A 20310-nucleotide genomic window follows, 5' to 3' on the forward strand; every position below is an offset into this window, starting at 1 on the left:
CAATACTTCAAAGTTTTAAAAAAACAGTTTATAGTCACTTATAAATAATCTAAAATGATTTTTAAAACCTTGTCAAATAGCCCATTATACCAAAATATAAAGGTAACCGTCTTAAATACTCCAAATAAAATATACATCAAAATAACATTACACACTATATATGTGGGGTATAATCTCACTATATCGAAAAACTATGGGCCGATTATGCGAGCCGTTAGATATCTCTCTACAAGGGGTTGTGAATTTTTTTTTAACGCAGCTTAAAGCAGCGTATATTTTAGAACTACAGGGCACGCAATTTCGTTTTTAAATCCATTTTTATTACGATGGATACAAGTCTTTTAGTCTGATAATAGACTACACACTAAATGTATGAAAACGTTTAGTGTTGCCAGTTATATCGTTTATGGTCATGGTTTGTGTATGGGTCGAACAAATCTCGGGTTGAGACTTGAGAGATATCTCACGATTACATCGCGTATTGGGCGGATTATAACGCCCTAAAGAACTATATTATCAATTCCGTTTTAATATGATTACAACTATATTAAACTAGTGACAATTAGGATTTCTACGGGTTATCTATTATGGATCTTACAAAAATGCAGTTATCACTATGCAAATCGACCACGCGTCGTCATTAGGCAATTTTATAATTTTATTATTGCTTGTTTGGACTCACGGAAGACTTTGTGCTTCATTTTCAAGAGTTACATGTTTTTGTAAGACGAAATTTAAATGATTCTATTACACTGTAATCTTTGAAGTCTATACAGATTTTAAAAATAATGGTAACCACAATGTACTTAAATTAGTAAAAAAAAAAAAAAAATTCAACCAGATTAAGGATCTAAAAAATATTAAAGAAAATTGAAATCTTCTAAATTTTTTTGACAGATTCAAAATATTTGTAAAATTTCGATTTAAAAAAATCAGATAACAGACAGAAGAATACATACATTTTTGGTTGAATTATTTATTTTTTATTAATAAATCCCTATATTCCTTCCTTGGTTCATGTTTTATATTATAATCTCTTTTTATTTTGAAAATTTAATCCTCGCAATAGTAACTTGATTAGGCCTTAAAGAAAAACTAGGCCTTGGAAGGCAGAAAGTCCTAAATAATACAGGGTGTGCTTAAACTATTCGGAACACAATATGTAGACAGCTAAGGATAAATATGAGGTAGTGAAAGGTATATAAATAAGTTATTTTAAGCCTTAGGACTATAACTACAGTGCAACCTTAATATAACGTACCTCAATATAACGAATTACTGGATTTAACAAATTCTTCATAATCCCCTTGAATTGTTATAGTTTAAAAACCATAAGGTTCCCACCAATATAATATGACTTTTTATCTTATAGTGTGTTATTTATGTCATTCACTATGATGAGCAAACAACAGGGTCAGTTAGTCAGGGTCACCAGGAATCAGACACATGGAAAGAGGACATCAGCCTGACTTTGAGACCATACTGGACCAGTCGCAGAGGATAGAAAACAATGGAGAGAATTGTGAGACGTAATATAAAATGACGCTACATACCCGTACCTAATTGTTTACCTTAAACAAGTATATTATGTATCACTTTTTTGGAAATAAAAGGCTTTATTATTATTATTATTGTGATTCATATTGAGACAGTTCCGAGAGGCTGTTTTCGTAAAACAATCATTGTTGTTTGATTGGTATTTTTTTAAAGTAGTAAGTAATTTAAGATTTAATGGCTTTGAAACATAAAAGGTATTTTTGCTAAAATTTATTTTTTTACGAACACGAATTTTAGACCAACTCAACCCAACCTCAGTTCAACGAATTAATTTATTACGAATATTTATTTCCCTTCCGATTTGTTCTATCAAGGTTGCACTGAATAAATACTAGGGTATTAGAAGCCGAAACAGCATAGATCTTAAGCCTCCTAGTATCCTAGTATTTCTTAGAACCTGTACACGGGATATTAGACAGAATGAACTTAATTTATTAATATAAACTCAGTATCAGAGGTACCTTTTAACCAATCCATAATCTCAACGTAAATATGCGCGAAACTTATAAAAACAAATTTTCCATAATAAATGCAATTTCCGCATTAAAAGCACAAGTAAATTAAAACCTCTAAGGTTTTAGTCGAGATAAAACGTGGCCACTTTTAAATAAACTTAAAAAACAATTGGAAAAATATAGACAGCAACTAACTGAAATTTATTTGTCTATAGAGTTGATTGAAAAAAAAGATCTCGTGATCACCTATAAATTTGAAATAAGATTAAATAAAGCGATTCTTGGGAAAAAGTTTTACATGAGTTTGCAGTTACCATTTAGGATTCAATTGTACGTCTGCGCCGTCGAAAGACGAGTGCAAATATACTGCGCAGGCGTCGCCAACGTCGGCGGCCACCGCCTGTCGATATTCCGGTACCAACTAGGGATGACTAGAAAAAGTATGAAGGTGAATATTCAATAATATAACTGAAGACAGATTAACCGTAATTTCCACAGCGTCTTTGTCTTGTCTTTCTAGACATTTATACGCCGTGGAAAATTGATACAGAGATAGTTTAAGTAATACTCATAAAAAAGAAATCAGTTGTAGAGCCCTGTGTTAATGTAGTGGTTTACTTTTGTGTTTATACTGTGACGTAAAATAAAAATAAATCAGCGGTACTACAACCTTTTGAAGATCTGGGATCAGATTTTTGTATCTGTGTCAGTGTTTCCTCACGATGATTTCCTTTACAATATTAATCTGGGGATCGAACCTGCGACCTCAGCTATAAGAGTCGCAAGCAGAAGCCACTAGGCCAACACTGTTCTTACTGTGAGATACCTATCTATGTCTTATGATATACAGTAAATGTAAACTTTACCAACGATTAAATATTTGGTCCAAAAACTATAATATTATTTTAATTCTTTTACTGTTAACACTATGATATAGTCTACGATAAAGCTAAGAAATGTGCAATGTAAAGACAATTACATTTTTTAAACTGAATTTATTATTGTGCATATGGCATATATATTTGTGTATATAGATAAGTTCATTTGAGATACTACAATAGTTAGTTTACCTGTCTTTGTCTTTCAAGTCGGCGAACCTCCCTGACCAATGCGTGGAAAGCATCATCAACGAAGTGACGCAACGCGGCTGAAGTTTCGAAGAATGGGCAACCCAGTTGTGTAGCGAGTGCTTTACCCTCTTCTGTAGTTACCTATAAAAAAATCATAGATATTACCATGTTTTATAAAAGGGTTGAAAAAGGCTTGAATTATGCACTCAAATCAGTGTTTGACACTAAATTTCATTCCACATTTGCAAAATCAATTCAATTATTGTTATCACAGCAATGGATGAACTAAAAACTCAATCAATCAACGCCTAGTTTTAAGACAAACAACATCAGAATGTATTCCTTTTTATTGTTGTTAACTACAAAATGTGTGTATAAATTTATATTTATCAGTGGTCATATTAGCATGGTGAAATTTAATTTATGTTTTTCTTTTTAATTAGAATATTACCATCCAAAAATGTTCATATAACTAACCTGTCTAAATCTAGGAGCCAAATCCAGTTTATTACCAACCAATACCAAAGGCAGCGTTTCGGATGGTCTTGCCTGTGCCAACAACCTTTTATACTCTGATGCTGCTCTAAATGATCTTTTGTCTGTCACAGAGTAACAAAGCATAAAACCTTCTCCACATCTCATGTACTGTTCCCTCATAGCTGTGAATTCAACCTGAAAGTTTTCACCGTCTATGACTACCATACACTCTCACACTCAGCAATACAAGGACCTAACTATTTTTTTATAAAGATAGATTTTAAATGCTATGGGCATAAACTAAAATTCTCCAACCGCTGGAGTCTGTAAGCACTGGGAGAAAAAGAAAAAGGACAACAATAACTGTGTAAACATATTAGAGCCTCTCTTACACCTGGAGTGTATTTTACTGTTACATATATACATATGTTACAAATTAGTCAAGTATTTCTTATTTTAAAAAGTTCCACCACTCAAAAAAAACAAGTGAATTTCTGTACAACCATTTAGAACCTATTTCATTCTATATATTATACGAAATGTAGTTATATAGTGGATCTTTTATTTAAATCCCTATATTGCCAAAAACTGCAGTAGTTACAAGGTAGGAAGGTAGGCTTAACTGTAGTGATATTCTTTGTACTAAATGGGCCCAGCTTAGCTTTTCTTAATAAATCTTGCTTTATCAAATAATTAAAAATTATTTTCAAAGCTGAGTACATATATATTCTTTTATTATATATAATCAAAGAATAAAATGTATAAAGTATCATAACCAAGAATTTAATAAGCATTTTATTTAAAATGTGTAACTGTAATATCCCTGTTTTTCTTTTTGAATTATACCTTTGTATTACTGAGGGTGCAAAGTTTAAGTTTAATACTTTATACATGGGTTTATAAATTAATAATTTATTTCTAAAAACAAAACCTATAAACCATCTGTAAAGTATTGTGAGTTATTGGAACAGTTTAATTCATACTTAAAGGACACACACCTGTCCTGCAGTATCCAAAATATCAAGTAAGGCAGGTTCTCCATCAATTACTGCTTGTTGTTGGTATGAGTCTTCTGTAAAAAATGTTTTGCTATGAACAAAACATATTATTGTAGTTATGTAAGGACCCTATTTAATGCATCAACCTTGAAAGGCCCTCAACGTTCGTTTGTTCGATATTTGTAAATATGTGAGGAATGTCTACACTAATAATACAATAATCGACCTGTATAGTACTTTTATTCTAGGAGTTCATTGTCTTCACATATAATTCTTTAACTGATATGTATACAGATATTGTAAATCCTATTTTAAGAGAGTAGGTGAGCAGTTTCTTGCCCAAATTTCTCCACATGAATCTACCATTTGGAAGGGGCAACTAGAATCATATTTATATTTTCTAATTGGAATAAGTGATTTGGCTTTGTCCTTGTTTATAGGATTATTTTTGTCTCAATTGATAAGAATTTGCTTATTTCTATTATTTTTTTATTTTTTTTATTTATTTACACTTTGTTGCTAAAGAAATACAAATAACACAAAATATATAAATTACAAGGGATGCAACGGGCGGCCTTATCGCTAACAAGCGATCTCTTCCAGGCAACCCTAGTAAGAATAGAAAAAAATAAAAAAAAATGATGGGTGCAAGAAGTGCAGAAGTTATACTAAAAATAAAACTATTAGTTATGGTAACAACAACAATATCCTTATTATTCTATTTTATTCCTTCAATCAAGCCATGATAATAAGGCTCTTGCTTCTGATAATGCATTACCCGCTGTTATGCTTACCAATGGTGGGATCATGGTAATCAAGGAAGCTATGACTGACAAACTGGAGGGTGACCGCGGACTTGCCCACCCCACCGTCGCCAAGGACCACAATCTTGTAGACGCGAAGGCCACGCGACGTGCCCGCTGCCTCTGTCATACCGCTGCATGCCTGCGTGCTCGGGGGCCCAGCCGAGCCGCGCCCGCCGCGGTCACTCGACAAACTCCTCGCCCGCCATCCGCAAAGACCGCCGCCCAAAACCACCACCTTGCTCACGTTAATGGTAAGACATTAAATTCCACTCCATTTAGGACACAGTTTATTCATCTTTAAGTATATATTGGCCTAATATTATAATTTAAAACAAATAAAAAAGTCGCAAATCTACAGCTGATTAATGAAAAAATTCAAGGTTCGTAGACTTGACAACTGACAATTTTCTTAATAAGTAATGATGAAAACTTCAAACTTCCGGAGTTTTACTTGAATCTGGCTGCTGGCATAAAGTTAAAGCTATTGCCATTAAAAAAAGGTTCCGGAGTTGACACTTGACTTTTTAGAACTCTTCATTCTTGTGTACAAGACAGTAAACAATAAACATTAATGTGTTTTGATTATATATAAACATGATAGTTTAAACCATTATCTTTAAACTAGCTCAGCTTAACGTTCTATATTATAGGTTTAATTGTTTTTAAAACAATTTTACGATGGCGCATTTACAATTTGTGGATGAACTGGTTCGCGAATATTTATTGTTCAGAGGATTTGCATCTACCGTAAAAGCATTCGAGAATGATTTGAAGGCTGATAAAGACAAAGGATTTAGAGTTGATAAAATTGTAGAACAAATAATGCATTATATAAACGTTTCCGACTTATACGGATTTAAAGACTATTGGACTCATCTCGACACTTTAGTTTTTACAAAACTTGAAGTTCATGTTCAACCTGGTAAGTTAAAAATGATTTGTTGACCTGTATCAGCTATATTTTAAAAATAACAATATTTCTGTTACAGCTGTTCGTAAAATTGAATACAGCCTGTACAAACTTTACTTAGTAATTGCTGCACAAAGTACAGGAGGAGTCAGAAATGAAAAAGTTACAGATTTCTTTTCCAAAATGCTTCCTGAGCTCCAGGGTCAAAGTGAATGGAGAGATTGGTTTAGTAAGAAATTTTTTCTATTAATAGTATGGTAGTTAAAATCAACATTTCACGGTATTTCTTTCTTCAAATTAATTATTAATAGAATTTCATTTCATTATAACCCCTTTTTTTAGTGTTACCATACATTCAAAAACCTGAAGAGAATCCCTCATTTAGCTTATACTTTACAAGGGCCTGGCAAGACAGTGTATTGGTATCACTGCACAATTTACTAGCAACCGTCTTTCAATGTATGCCTCAACCAACACTTACAAGTTATGAAAGTGATGCAGCATTAGTAAAGAGACTGCAGGAGGAAATTTCTACTTTAAAAGGAAAGGTAGGCTTGTAGCATTTTTTTTATGAAAACAAAACAAAACAGGAATTATTTTAAAATCATCTATATCTTATAAAACTAGTGTCAATGTTGTAACATCAATAGAAATCAATAGAATTGAGTAAGTGACAATTTAACGGATTTTGGAATTATTAACATATTCTTTGATTTAAAAGAACAAATTTTACCCAGAGCTGAATGTGACTATATTAAAATATGTATAATGCTTGATTTTCATTTAAAAAATTTATGAATTAATATATATTTCATCGCTATTATTATTTTCAATTTGACTTAGTATATGTATCTTTAATTTTATTATTTATTTCTAGTCACTACAGCCAAATGAAAAGATTTCACCAAGTGGTCATCAATCTCGACTAGCTCAATATTCAGAGCGGCTAAGCGGCCCTTTACCTTTAATTGATGATTTCTCTGCAATACCCACAGAGCACTTAGACAGTGGATTGAGAGAAGCAAAAGGGTTACGTGGTCTATTGCGTCAAATGGGAGGTAGCCCTGTTATGGGCAGAAAGTCAGGAAGATCACATAGCCAAAATTGATTGTATTTTAATTACATAACAATAAACACAGTATTTAGTATTAAGAAGATCAATAATGCTTATTCAGAATATAACCTTTACTTAACAACAAAGGCTGTAAATTAAATAAAAATTTTATACTTTAGTTTCCAAACTTGATCAAGGACCTGTCATGTTCTTCATTACTTTTGTGTTAAAGTAAAAATGTAGAATTCATTGCTTAGTTTTGGCAACTAATTTAAATAAAATATAAAAAGGTAAAGATAATATAAATAACTTGTATATGATTTATTATGACCAAAGATACCAACTCCAAAAGAGGTAACCCTATAATGTTTTAAAAATAATATACTACAGCAGGTACACAAACAGTTTTCTAAAGTTATAAGTGTAAAGTTGTTAATTTAGGTACCTCTTATTCTAATTCTGAGAATATTATTTAACACCACTATTAAAAAAATTAAAGGCTACTATTATTCTTCAGCAAGTTTATTTGTGAATTGTGATACATCCGATAATTAAGAAGTAACACATCCCCACACTTCTCAGATTAATGCAAAAATCCCTCGCTTTAAAATAATAAAAATTATTCAAAAAATAAAATTCTCCAAATTTTAAGAATTTCAAACCAACCAAATTACGGTTTTCACTATTTATCAATAAATTAGGATGGGTGGATGACAATTGTGCCTGGTAACCCTGTTTTTAGGAACACTGTGGCATGCCAATGGACTTTGTATCGTGCTAATAAATAAATTAAAAAAAAAGAACACTGTGGCCAGCGGCGGTCAAATGTCAAATTAACTAAATTGCAAATAAAAGAGTTTGGCGCTTCGCGGTCATGACTCCCGGCAGATTTTGGTTAACGAAATAAACGCTACAGTCAACTATTATTTGTTAAAATGAAATTCAACTGAGGACTAACTTTGTGGTTGACACTTATTAAAGGATTACTGTGTTTCAACAATCGTTAAATAAATTAAGATCACAATGACCGGGTAAGCTCAACCTTATTTTACAAAGTAATAAATATTGATATTTTTTTTATATTCCTACACTTATTTAAGTACAGTATTTCGACGTAATTTCAATTGTTGGACACTAATAACTCTATATACTTATCAAGCATTATTAAATTTTATTTACGGTTGTATTATTGTTGGTACTTTAACTGAAATAAACCAAAATGGAGCCATTTCTAAAATCAAGCAATGAATATCTTGTAAAAGTAGTTTAGTAAATGGACTTTACTTTATTAACTGGCAATCACGTAGTAAAAAAACAATTTTTGTTGTTTATTAGGGTTTTATTGAACAACCATATAAAATTTGAAATAAACAGATTGTTTATTCTTCTTAAAGCCTAATAATACTGGCTTTAGTTATCAAACTAGAAAATATATAGAAGGGTCCTCTTTACCAGAATATTATAATTAATTAAATTATAATAAATATTCTGGTATATATACATAATTAAAAAAATCACCTACCCACCCTTGCCTTACAGATCATTAAAATAATCCCCATGATGTTCAACTTAATTAACTACTGTTTTCTGTTTATACTCACCCAAATAAATCATTTATTTTGTAATTAAATTTGCAGAAAAGCTTACACTATGAAGGAAATGAAGGCTATTGTCAACTATTTAGTAGAACATAAAGCCTTCAGTGAAATACGTGGTAGAAAAATGTGGATGGATTTTGCCAGTTCCAAGGTAAAATATTTTGATTTGTTTAAAGTCTCAAGGTGCACCTTATTTCAAGTGTCGCCATCAGTCATTGGTCCGTCATTGCCTCACATACATTGGTTTTTAGCTAGAGCATGAGTTTTTTAGAAAATAAAAATATGTTTGCATATAAAATATTTTTTAATCATTAATTTGTAATAAATTTTAGGATACAACGCGAACTTGGCAAAGTTTGAAGGAAACATTCCTAAAAAGAATTTTACCAGATATACACAACCCATATTATAAACTATCTCTTGTAGAAATTGCAAGTTTTAAACAGGGGTAAGTTTTAATATTAAGCCACTTGCTTGCTATCATTTGTTTAAGGAAACCTGTCTGCTTTTAAAAACTATGATTATATAATATGTCTTATTAAAATGTTGTTTTGTAGATTAGACATAGAATCAAAGCTGGATAACAAGCTTGATGTTGAACCTGTGAACAATCAACCTATACCTGGTACTTCTAAAGGTATGATATATTATTGCGTTTATAAAGCATTATTTTCTATACTACATAGTATAAGGGCACACCAATTTCAAATAGACTGGCAACATGCTTGCGAGCCTTCTGGCAGTGCAAGTGTCCATGAGCGGTAGATAACTTAAGATCGGGTGAGCCTCCTGCCCATCTGCCTGCTAACATAAAATAAAAAAGAGCAAAAGTTTCATAACAAATTTATTAAATTTGTTTTTAAGTTTGTCATTCCAAAATATTTTTTTAGAAAATGGTCATAATGGTGAAAAAGCAGAAGATGGTGATAAAAAACAAGAAAATAAAGAGAATGGTGAAGAACAATCAGGTGAGGGCCATGTTAAAATTTCTGAAAACTTAAACAATATTAGAGATTCTACAGAGACACTAGTACTGGAGCCTTGCTATCATACTGCTGACGATATCCGAAAAGATTTAGAAAACGATAATGAACAAAATAAAGCTACACCAAAAGATGATCAAAAACAAAATGACCTTCTGGAGCAGGATTCTGCTGCAGATTGTGAAAACAATGATAAAATAAATGATGATATTAATGATACGGTAGAAGAGCAAAATCAACTTCCTATAGAAATCTCAGACTCAGAAGAAAAACAACAACCAGAATCAAAAAATATCGACAATGAAACTGGCACAAAGGAACATGATCAAACCATGGATAATAATAATCCTAAAAATACTTCAAATTCAATTTTAACCTCAAATGATGCAGACCAATCTAAAAATCTGGTGGAAAATAAAGAAAATCTTGATAAAAGTAAGAATACAACGCAAAGCAGTTCAAGTACAACAATTGATACGCAACTTCCCAATAATCCAGAAGAACTTAAAGTATCTGAAAAAATCGAAACTGCAAAGAAAGTAAATAAATTATCGCTTGACCGTAAAAGAAGTAATAGAGCGACATCCGAAACCGTACCAACGAAACGCAAGAAGATTAAGCAAAAATCAGTATCTGACACAGATGCTGTAAAAAACTGTAAAATAGAAGAAAAACAAGCGGAAGTTACAAATTGTGAAACACAACAGGAAAAGTCTGTCGTTAGTAAGGACCTCAACATGGTCGTTGATAAAGAAACACATTCGGAAAACCTGAAAGAGAATCCCGAAAACCAAATTGAAGTTAGTCACAATGCCCAAGTCACAAGCAATGAAGTGGTGGACGCGAACGATGAAAATTCCCAGTGCGGACAAATACAAGTTACTCCAGAAATTGAAAATCCCTGTCTGAAAAGCGTAAATTTGTATGAAGAACAATTCTCGTGCACAATATACAGTGACTCCGATGATCAGCAGGCGGAGAAAAATAAAAAGGATCCACCAAAGAAAAATGAAGCTATACCACCGCAGAGGCCCAAAGAAAACATACAAGTTATTCGTTCCTCCAGTACAGATGTGCCTAACAAATCGAATTTGAGAATCGTCGAGAAGAAACTTCGGGAGAATGCATTAGCACGGGCGATTGGTTTTTCAAGTAGTAAGTTGTTATTGAAATTTACAGCTTTTCCAACCTTCTTTATCCCTTTTACCACTTTATTTCACACAGCACGCATTGCATGGTTTGGACTTTACATATATGTAGCAATTACTCAAATTTAATTTGTTATAGATGGCCCTCGCAATCGGAAAAGAAGCGTCAGCTACAATAAAAGACGGCCAAGTTCTCACAAGAAAATGTAAGCCTTAACTAACTACTATTGTTAATTAAATAGACTGCTTAATATCTACCCGCTCACCGTCTACAACCTAAAAACCCAATAAAGGACTGTCTTATGAACACGCCCTATGCAGTGTTAGAGCTGCTTCTAAGACCTAATATGTAAATACACACTTTACTCACTCACTCACTCATTCACTCACTCACTCACTCACACATTTGCACCCACACACTTATATACTCAGGCGTATTGATAACGGTTGAAAATAGATAAATAAAAATAAGGTTAAATTATGTAATTATTTTAAGTAATTAAGAATTATGTTTGTTTATGGAAGAGCTGGGAACCCTGAGACAGGTATTTTTTACTTAAAAGAGTTTCCAAATCTTACACCTAGGAATGAAAATGTACCTACTTAAAAGGAATAAACACTTTTATTATTATTATAATCAATAACATATGAAACTTGAAGAAATCCATAGCACAGCATGAACTGTTTTAACTTTTATCTGCTTTTCAGCGAAATATCCTCGGATTCTAGTTCCTCGAGTTATGATACTGAGTCAGATTTCGTGTCACCGCCGAGAGGCAACCACAAAAGACATAGAAAATATTTGTAAGTATTAATCAAACTTGATAGGTGAAAATCTTTTTGAAACAGATATTTTTAAACATTTAATATCATAGGCATAGTAAATTAGCTATGTTAGTATAGTGTAAGCATCAAATATGTAATTTTAAAAAAATCTCGAGACATTTCTTAATAATTGATTTTGCTTGGTTTATAAAGTATCTAAAGACTTAAGTAATAATGTCTATTTAGGAAACCTGAATCTCATAAAATCCTTTCACTCGGAGAAGAAGGCACTCTATTTGTTATGAATGGGAAGAAAATATATCCAGTTATAAAGAATGGAAGGGCTTTAAAGACATACGTGAATTACTCTTCAGATGGTGAGTCATCATTTTTCTTGGTAATGACTTTGTAATGAAACAGGTGTGGTGATCCAGTATTAATAATAATGGTAAGTAAAAGTCGATTTAGAAGGTGAAGTGTGTTTCATTTCAAATTTGGTATTTCTCTTATCAAGCTAAGCAATACAATATTAGTTATATGAAAGAGTTTTTATTTATTTATTCAAATGTACATTCTAAAACAGTGTGTATGCCTAAAAATACAACAAAATATGACATCACAAATTTAACACACATCAATTACATAAGAACTTCGTTACTTTTGAATAATAAATCATATTCCAGTTATGTAACTTAACTTTAGTTAATTATGTATATCATCATTAATAATTGGAAGCACAAACCAAATGTTAGCAATCATAATAGAAGCCAAACCGAGCCCTTTACTTTTCCCCATACTAATAAATTAAAATCGTTTCCGATAATGTCCAAAAACTAAATTGGTTAATCATAGAGGTCATGAATCTGTTATATTATGTGACACTGTGATAAGTGTCTGATTTATGAACCCTATGATTAAAGTTTTTAAATTATGTTATATGCACATATAAGCTAATTCAAGCATTGTTAGGTTCCTTTCTCGAACCTAATTCACTGTTTTATTGATGTTTTTTTCTGCTTTACCAAAAATTTCTGGTAACCTTTTTTTATCTTATATATGTTTTAATTGATTTTTTTATTTTTTATAACAGTTATGTTTACCTCATTTGTCATACGTTTTATATGGATTAACACACACACACACATATATATATATATATATACACACAGTTAATAAAATATATCTACAACAAACGGTACCGGACTTAACTCTCGTATATATCGATTAATTTTATTGAGTTATATTTCATATGCTCTGTGACACTATCGGTCTTTTACGGTTATTGCAATATTTCAGGACAATCTGACAATGAAGAATCGTATTGGAAGTTGAAGTATGTCGAAGAAAGGAAAAAAGCAACGGAACTTGCCAAGTCAGTACTTATAACGAGTCATACATTTTTTGACTAAATTTTATTATCAATATTCAAATAATTATTATAATATATTTTATTTTATAGGCAATTGGAAATTTTCACAAAAGCAATAGCTAAGGAGAGTAGCGTTGTTCCTGTTGAAAATACCACGAATGTGTAAGTATTTTTTTGTGTTTGTGTATATGTCATAAATAAAATTAAACATTAATTCGGATTGTAATACTTATCACTATAGTTTACAGTTACTACAAAATATTAAATAAATTAATCAATCTTTATAGATCCATAGATTTCTGAATCTGTTTCATGATTTGGAAATATAATAGGCAAGTAGGTGATAAGTCTTCCGTGCCTGACAAACCTCTTCGACTTTTTGGGTCTAAGGCAAGCCTTCACCGTTTGAATAATTGTTAAATGCACACAGAGACAGCAGTCAAAAGTTGCAAGCCTGTTTTTTTATGTATGTGTAAAGTAGAGAAGTGTAAATAAATACAGTTAATAAAATACTGGTAATTATTTTCAGATATGCTCCCAAAGAAATCGCTAAGCAACAGGGAATAGGTAAATATATTTGTAAGCCCGGTAATCGTTTGTTTTATTATTGCATTCTCACGTTTTCTAAAATTTTCAGATGAAACATGTTCTAAGTCCATTCCAGTATCAAAGGCAACTGATGAAAAATCCATCAAAATCAAAATCACGAACAATGAAAAAGTATGTATACATATTTGTTATTATATTCAAATAAAATGTCAATCCGTTTATTACACCTTACTCATAAACACATCTAATAGTTAGATTAATATATGTATTTTTGGTAACATTTTGACGTATGAAACGTCACGAAGACGTGCAGCGTTTTTGATGAAAAAAAGGGAGAGAATGATTGAGACAGATTAAGAGAGAGCGAGAAAGGGAGATGGAAAAAGAATACACACTATTGGTGTATTCCTTTAATAGTTACATATTAGAACTTTAGATGGCAGTTCTTTCGCATAAAATCTTGTGCAGTAAACGCAGATTTTTTATTTATTTATATTCATTAGCACATATACAGTGTGTGTGTGAATATAAATATACAAATTATATACTGGTACATTATCATCTATTGGAGCTTTTACATTAGTAATAATTAATTTACAATAAAGTTTCACTTACTACATGTGTATGCACGCACTTTTTTTGTCTTTCTTTCTTCTCAAGCCTTGCGATAGGATACTGTCTCAGCCAAATTATTTGTTTCATGGACAAAAATGGATTTCTTGGATCATATGAGTAATAATTACAGGAAGTCCAAGTGGAAGGTCCCTGGTCCTGCATCAACCCAGTGTTGGAGCAGGTTGTCCAAATGATGAAAGACACAGAACATGTTCCAGTCACCAAAGCCAGAAGAAGCTCTTTGGACCTCATTGCTCTTAGCGGGATATCTTCACCTGCTGAAAGTTGTGAGTTTTTTTAAACTTTCATTTTGTTTTTATCATAAACTAAGTTAGGCACTTCTATATAATTATTGTCCAAAAAAGTGTCCATAAATCGGTTCGAATCACGGTGAAACTTTTTATTGCGTAAGCAAATCACTTTTATAATTTTTTTTTGCGAATTCTTATGGCTATGGATTTACACCTTCCGTCCCTCTTCCTCTTAGCTCCTTCTCTGTCTTATTTTCAATCTCTACTTTCTGTCGATTGTCATTGTCTACATGTTTTAATTGCTTTGTTCTGTTATAAGTTCACTTCTTGCGCTCACTTTAATTAACTATATAAATATCATTTGCCTGGAAGAGATGGCTCGGAAGATAGGGTGTTGGCCTATTATTTAATTATTGTATAGAACATGGGTTAAAGAAATAAATATTTCCCTTACATAATGATCAGTTTTATTAATGCAAGGTCCTCGTAATAGAGGTAATAAAGGTTTTTTAACTTCAGTTGATAGTATTATATTTATCGTTATTTTGCATTGCTCATAATTAAATTTATGTGTATTTCAGCTGCAAAGCGAGTAGCAGAAATGGAAAAAGAGATCTTTAAAGAGATAGAAGAGATTGATAAAGCAGAAAAAGAAGAACCGGAGATACAGAAAGAGACTGAAAATAAAGCGGAGACTACAACTAGGTATTATTTTATATATGTGCAATTGTGTATGAGGCATTTCTCCATCTGTCTGTCCTGATATTTTTTTCCTCGGTAATCGAGTATAAGACTTCTAAATAGACTGGTACATTTATGAATAGTATAATTATTATAAATGTATTAGTACACAAATACAAATTATTATGAATATGTAATCACTAAAGTCAAGACGATAACTTATATATACAAAATTGACAAATTATAATAGTATATAATTTATTTTTATAAGTGCATCAGAGCTATAATATGTATGTAAAAACATTAAATGGTTTCATCAAATCAAACTACCATTTAATTTTTTATTTCACTTGGAAATCCTTTAGATATGAACTATCAAGACTAGCTTTTATACTAACATGAAACAAACACATAATGAAGTTGTAATTTTCAGAAAAGTTACAAGAAAAAGAAATGTTTCCGCAAGTAAAGTTGCGTCCAGTCCGAAAAAAGCGAAAGTTAATGAAACTAAGACGGACAATTCAAAAGTACTCACCAGACGCACCCGAACACCTAGAAAAATTAAAGACAATACAAATGGTAAGCTGTGTGTAATATGTTTTATCAGAATGACTTATGAATATATGTTATATATATATTATAATATATATAGAAATAATGAATTTCCGGAATGAAAACTATTTATTTTTTATGAATAAACATTATGAGTCCAAGTCATTAGATTTTAATTAACAAATAAAAAATGGGGAATTAATCCAGGGTTGTATTTATTTTTGTATGCCGTATAAAAAAAATTGGAGAAATAATAATAAATATTGGGCCTAACAGCCCTTATCGCTTTGGGGTTCGAAAGATAGATAGTAGCCGATTCTCAGACCTACTGAATATGCATCATAAATTTCATAAGAATCGGTCGAGCCGTTTCGCAGGAGTATGAGAACTAACATTGTGACACGAAAATTTTATATGTATAAAGATTATTCCTTAAGGAATTTACGGTAAACGTAATTACTAAGTATAGGAGAGACACACTGGCTTTTTAATGATTTATGAAGAAATGTGTTAGGCGTGGACATAAAATATTTTTGTCTATAGGTTGGTTATGGCTAAGTGTTACTTTTAATTATTTACAGATTCCCCATTAACGGCAAATATAACGAATAAAAGAAACTCTAATAAGTCGGAAAATCAAGAGCAAGAAGAAGACATTTTATACAAGTTCCCCTCACCCCCAAGAGAGTCAAACCGCACTAAGAGGGCGCCACCAAGGCCCAGATAGTGAGTTATTTATACATACATACAGCATTGATCTTAAAGCAGATTATAAAGATTATATAAACTATCAGTAATTGATACGACTCGTAGATTGTTGAATGCACAGGAAAAATTCTACTAGACGTTGCCTATAAATGGTATTATGTATAGGCCTTAACATCTTTGCATTTAATTTCCTAGGTAATATTTTCTCAATATTTGTCTGGGAAAACAGCCATATCTTCTTTCTTAACTTTTAATGGAGTAATGATTATATTCTACTGATGATGTACTTTCTGCATGTTTTCATGACCATGAGCCAGAGACAAGTTTATGCGCCAACTGTCATCTGTCAAATGGTTAACTGAATTTGACAGATCGAAAAAAGTACGGATTTAACTTGTACGACCTCTTTTCTTCTTTTTTATCGTATTTTTGCTTTAAGATTAATTTGTCAAATTTTATTTTTCTAGTAAATATATACATTCTTGTTTACTTTATATGAGAAATATGGACTTCTCTTTACATATATATGTTTCACATATCTTGACTGGATGATTCTTTATTGGTCTGAAATTTCTAATAAAGACTTTGAATATCATGAGAAATTTAATGACATATAAATAAAATAAACATTAAATTCATATTTATATATATATACATATATTAATGAATACTTTCCAATTACCAGACCCGTGTACAATCATAATATTTGATAATCACACTGGTAATCGAACTTAATCTTTTTATTATTTATTCTTACACATATTAGCTTCAATAATATAAATCACTGATTTTCTATTTTAAAAATAACTATTTCATTAACTGTATAAGTTTGTATATTGTTTAGAATATCTCAAAACGAGTATTTTTCCATATTTTCTCCAGATTATGGCATTTATAATTACTTAAAACTTACTTAGTGTGGTTTTAGATTCATAATATTAAGTCTTGTACAAAATTTAAAGTACAATTGTTTCAAATCAACCTTTAGACATATTTTTATATATTATGACTTTTATTTCTAATGTAATATCGAATTATTGTAAACGTGAATAATGTAGTGAAATGTTTTATTTTTAAGTCACATTTCGTTCTTTAAATGGGAGCAGGTGTTTTAAATAAAATTTTATCAGTAAAAATGTGTTTTGTATTCAATATTTGTGTTAATATTAGTTTTCTAATTTTTTCTTGTGTATTATATGTTTAGTTGTGCAATGCTTTCGTTTGTATTCCAAGCTTGCAGCTTATCATGGCATCTCTACCTGCTTCCATCCCGCACTTTACCATCGGCTAAATGCATGTGTTCTTTAACAGCACTTTAAAAACCGCAAGAATCTACTCCTCTCCCGATCACCTTTCGCTTCATTCTGAAGAAACACAAGGTTACATAGATACAGACTGCAGTCCAATCATATGCTTACGAAAGAAAAGAAAAACCAGCATTGTGTCACGCAGACCTAGCCGCTACCGTAAAAAATCTATTCCTAGCATCACTGAAGATCTCTCTAGTGAATCCTCTTTAGTTGCTGCACCTATTCAAACACAAACGTTCAGTAACTCCAGTCTAAGCAGTCAGATCTATAGGACGGATTCCTACCAGCTCCTAATGCCGAAAGCTAAAGCATCTAATTATTTAGAGAAGATTGAAGAATTTTCAATTAATTCCAATGAAGATGAATTGCCTAGTATGAACAGTTTTGGAGCTGAAGATAATTTCGATAATCCAAACAATTTCAATGATAAAGACCAATCCTGCGATTTATCGCTACCGACATCTCCCGTACTTTCAATTGTAGAAAACTTTTCTGTAAACAAGAGTCTTCTTAGTAACTTAGATGAAAGTGATAAAAGCGAACCAATTACACTTAATAACCTCATGCCTGCAGTAGATGTATCTATGCCTCTAATGGAATCCAACTATGAAGTTAAGAAAAAAAGTGAGGATGGAACACAATTTCATTACAATTTGAGAGATCAATCTATTTCCGATTCTATCGTAAACAAAGTGAGCACAGTACAAATTGAAGATGTGCCTAATTCGATTAGTACAAAACTTAGAAACTTAGTTATTGAAAGTGCAAAGAAAGATGCTGCGAAAGTTAAATTAGTGGAAGTTCTCAATGAGCCGATAATAGCCGAGAAGCCAAAAGCAGATAACAAAAAGGCGAAAGCAAAGAAGCGGTCTTCGACGCCTAGAAAGAGACATAGTACGCGCGCATTAAAATCCCCCCTTTCTGACCCCTGTATTGAAGAACATACTGAAACTTGTTCCAGGGCCGTGAACCGATCTCAGACACCAATTATAAAAATTACATGTGTAGATTCGGAACCACCCCAGAATAATCAAACGAAAAAAGTAACCAGGGGAAGAGGAAAACCCAAGAAGGATATCATCAAAGTAAAGTTGCCCAAAGTGGTCTCTAGACGAAAGACTGATATATCTAAATCAACAGAAGATGTGGGCGTTAGTAATGATACGGAATCCGGTATTTTCCTTCAAGGGTTCAATGATAGCGTTGAATTGATACACAATCATTCGGACTCGTGTTGTAAAGCTCATGAATGTATAAACGACAGTTTGGAAATAATAGAACCGTCGCAAAAATCGATTATAACTATCGAATCGGATTCCGGGCGTAACGACGAATATAACACTGTGATGGACAAAAATGTTGCTGTTGAAATGATTAACCAAAACGCTCAAGATGGCACGGATTTAATTGCAGGTATTTATTTGCATATATTAAAAGAAGTGTACAAAGTATACATGTCAGAAGTGAAACTTCTTTGTAAATTAATTATTACTAAGGTAAAATCCCAATAGATGATCATGTACCAGTATATTATCACTCCATGTATTTGTATATCTGTTTACACGTACGTGCTTATGATAATAATAATAAATATAAAATCTGCGTTGGTGCTCTCTCTCTCTCTCTCTTAATCGGACTCAATCGCTCTCTCTCTTTTCCCCGACAAAAACGCTGCACAGCTTTGTGACGTTCCGTAAAAATTCTACCCTCATGCGTCTAGAGAAGTTTCACTTCAATTCAACCGGTGGTCATAGTGTCTTTATGAATTCTAATTGCATTATTGATGCAGTGGACACAGCATCTCATTGACTGTTGATTTTTCTCAGGTCTAAAATAAAAATATTTTATAAACCAATTTTGTAATCTTACGGTATTTATTTACAGCATTAGCCAAGATCCGCTCTTCCTCAGAGATATCAAATAGCCTTCTCACTGATGACCTTTCTGAGGAAATCACGACTCCAAGATCATCTAACTGGTATTTGCTCTCCGAAGAAGAAAATTCTACCACTCTACAAGAGAAAAATAGTCAATACAACAGCTATGGTGCAAATTTAAACCAAATATTTCCAATTACTTGCGCTGTACCTAATCTCTCTACCATTTCCGAAGCATCCAAAGACATTGATGAAAACTCTAGGAATGACGCTAATAGAAAGTTATTTAATTTTTAAGGTATTTATTTAGTATTTGTATGATTTTTGCGCCGTGCGTTATTTGTAATGTAATATTGATTAGTGAACATTAAATTGATTATAAAAATACTTTGTTTCAAATCTCTATCACTATCTATATATATATATATAACGTCGATAATTTATAAAGTCATATAAGATCTTTTATAAAGTCGGCTAGTATTCAGTTTTAGATTTAAATTAATACTAAATAACTTAAATAAAAATAAGAGCCGTATTGGCCTAGTGACTCACATACCTGAGGTCGTAGGTTCGATCC

General features: G+C 31.8%; 3 protein-coding genes across 4 annotated transcripts; 2 read left to right on the forward strand and 1 right to left on the reverse strand.

Annotated features, from left to right (window-relative positions):
* Positions 1-928: 928 nt before the first annotated feature.
* On the reverse strand, positions 929-5490 carry LOC110994434 (GTP-binding protein Rit2). Its single transcript, XM_022261059.2, has 5 exons — positions 5352-5490; positions 4558-4631; positions 3560-3754; positions 3083-3223; positions 929-2443 (listed from the first exon to the last, which is right to left on the reverse strand). The coding sequence occupies exons 1-5, from the start codon at positions 5488-5490 to the stop codon at positions 2330-2332; spliced, it is 663 nt and encodes a 220-aa protein (XP_022116751.2). The 3' UTR covers positions 929-2329.
* Position 5491: 1 nt separating this feature from the next.
* Positions 5492-7428, forward strand: LOC110994431 (WD repeat-containing protein 91). 2 transcript variants are annotated; one of them, XM_045629857.1, is made up of 5 exons: positions 5492-5614; positions 6014-6285; positions 6353-6502; positions 6616-6821; positions 7151-7428. In XM_045629857.1, the coding sequence occupies exons 2-5, from the start codon at positions 6042-6044 to the stop codon at positions 7379-7381; spliced, it is 831 nt and encodes a 276-aa protein (XP_045485813.1). In that variant the 5' UTR covers positions 5492-5614; positions 6014-6041; the 3' UTR covers positions 7382-7428. The 2 variants fall into 2 exon arrangements, with proteins under 2 accessions (XP_045485813.1, XP_022116747.2); XM_022261055.2 differs by lacking the exon at positions 5492-5614 and having other exon boundaries at positions 5874-6285.
* A 698-nt stretch (positions 7429-8126) lies between these two features.
* LOC110994428 lies at positions 8127-20103 on the forward strand. The gene is made up of 18 exons (XM_022261053.2): positions 8127-8358; positions 8965-9076; positions 9258-9373; positions 9483-9562; positions 9816-11063; positions 11196-11262; positions 11765-11860; positions 12068-12198; positions 13118-13193; positions 13281-13352; positions 13720-13757; positions 13828-13910; positions 14485-14641; positions 15187-15310; positions 15720-15865; positions 16420-16564; positions 17858-19269; positions 19741-20103. Exons 1-18 carry the CDS (start codon positions 8351-8353, stop codon positions 20028-20030), a joined length of 4401 nt encoding a protein of 1466 aa, XP_022116745.2. The 5' UTR covers positions 8127-8350; the 3' UTR covers positions 20031-20103.
* Positions 20104-20310: the final 207 nt, after the last annotated feature.

The sequence above is a fragment of the Pieris rapae genome, chromosome 1 (genome assembly GCF_905147795.1).
Source record: "Pieris rapae chromosome 1, ilPieRapa1.1, whole genome shotgun sequence".
Taxonomy (NCBI): domain Eukaryota; kingdom Metazoa; phylum Arthropoda; class Insecta; order Lepidoptera; family Pieridae; genus Pieris; species Pieris rapae.

What these genes read in the sequence shown, in the direction of transcription:
- LOC110994434 (XM_022261059.2), bottom strand. Translation starts at nt 5,490, where the DNA reads ATGACAGAGGCAGCGGGCACGTCGCGTGGCCTTCGCGTCTACAAGATT. An exon ending in TGGCTCCTAGATTTAGACAG is followed by an intron (nt 3,224 to 3,559) that starts GTTAGTTATATG and finishes ATTTTTTTATAG; the next exon opens with GTAACTACAGAAGAGGGTAA. An exon ending in GACTTGAAAGACAAAGACAG is followed by an intron (nt 2,444 to 3,082) that starts GTAAACTAACTA and finishes TACTTTTTCTAG; the next exon opens with TCATCCCTAGTTGGTACCGG.
- LOC110994431 (XM_045629857.1), top strand. Translation starts at nt 6,042, where the DNA reads ATGGCGCATTTACAATTTGTGGATGAACTGGTTCGCGAATATTTATTG. An exon ending in TGAAGTTCATGTTCAACCTG is followed by an intron (nt 6,286 to 6,352) that starts GTAAGTTAAAAA and finishes TTTCTGTTACAG; the next exon opens with CTGTTCGTAAAATTGAATAC. An exon ending in TTTCTACTTTAAAAGGAAAG is followed by an intron (nt 6,822 to 7,150) that starts GTAGGCTTGTAG and finishes ATTTATTTCTAG; the next exon opens with TCACTACAGCCAAATGAAAA.
- LOC110994428 (XM_022261053.2), top strand. An exon ending in CGTGAATTACTCTTCAGATG is followed by an intron (nt 12,199 to 13,117) that starts GTGAGTCATCAT and finishes GCAATATTTCAG; the next exon opens with GACAATCTGACAATGAAGAA. An exon ending in AAAGCAACGGAACTTGCCAA is followed by an intron (nt 13,194 to 13,280) that starts GTCAGTACTTAT and finishes TTTATTTTATAG; the next exon opens with GCAATTGGAAATTTTCACAA.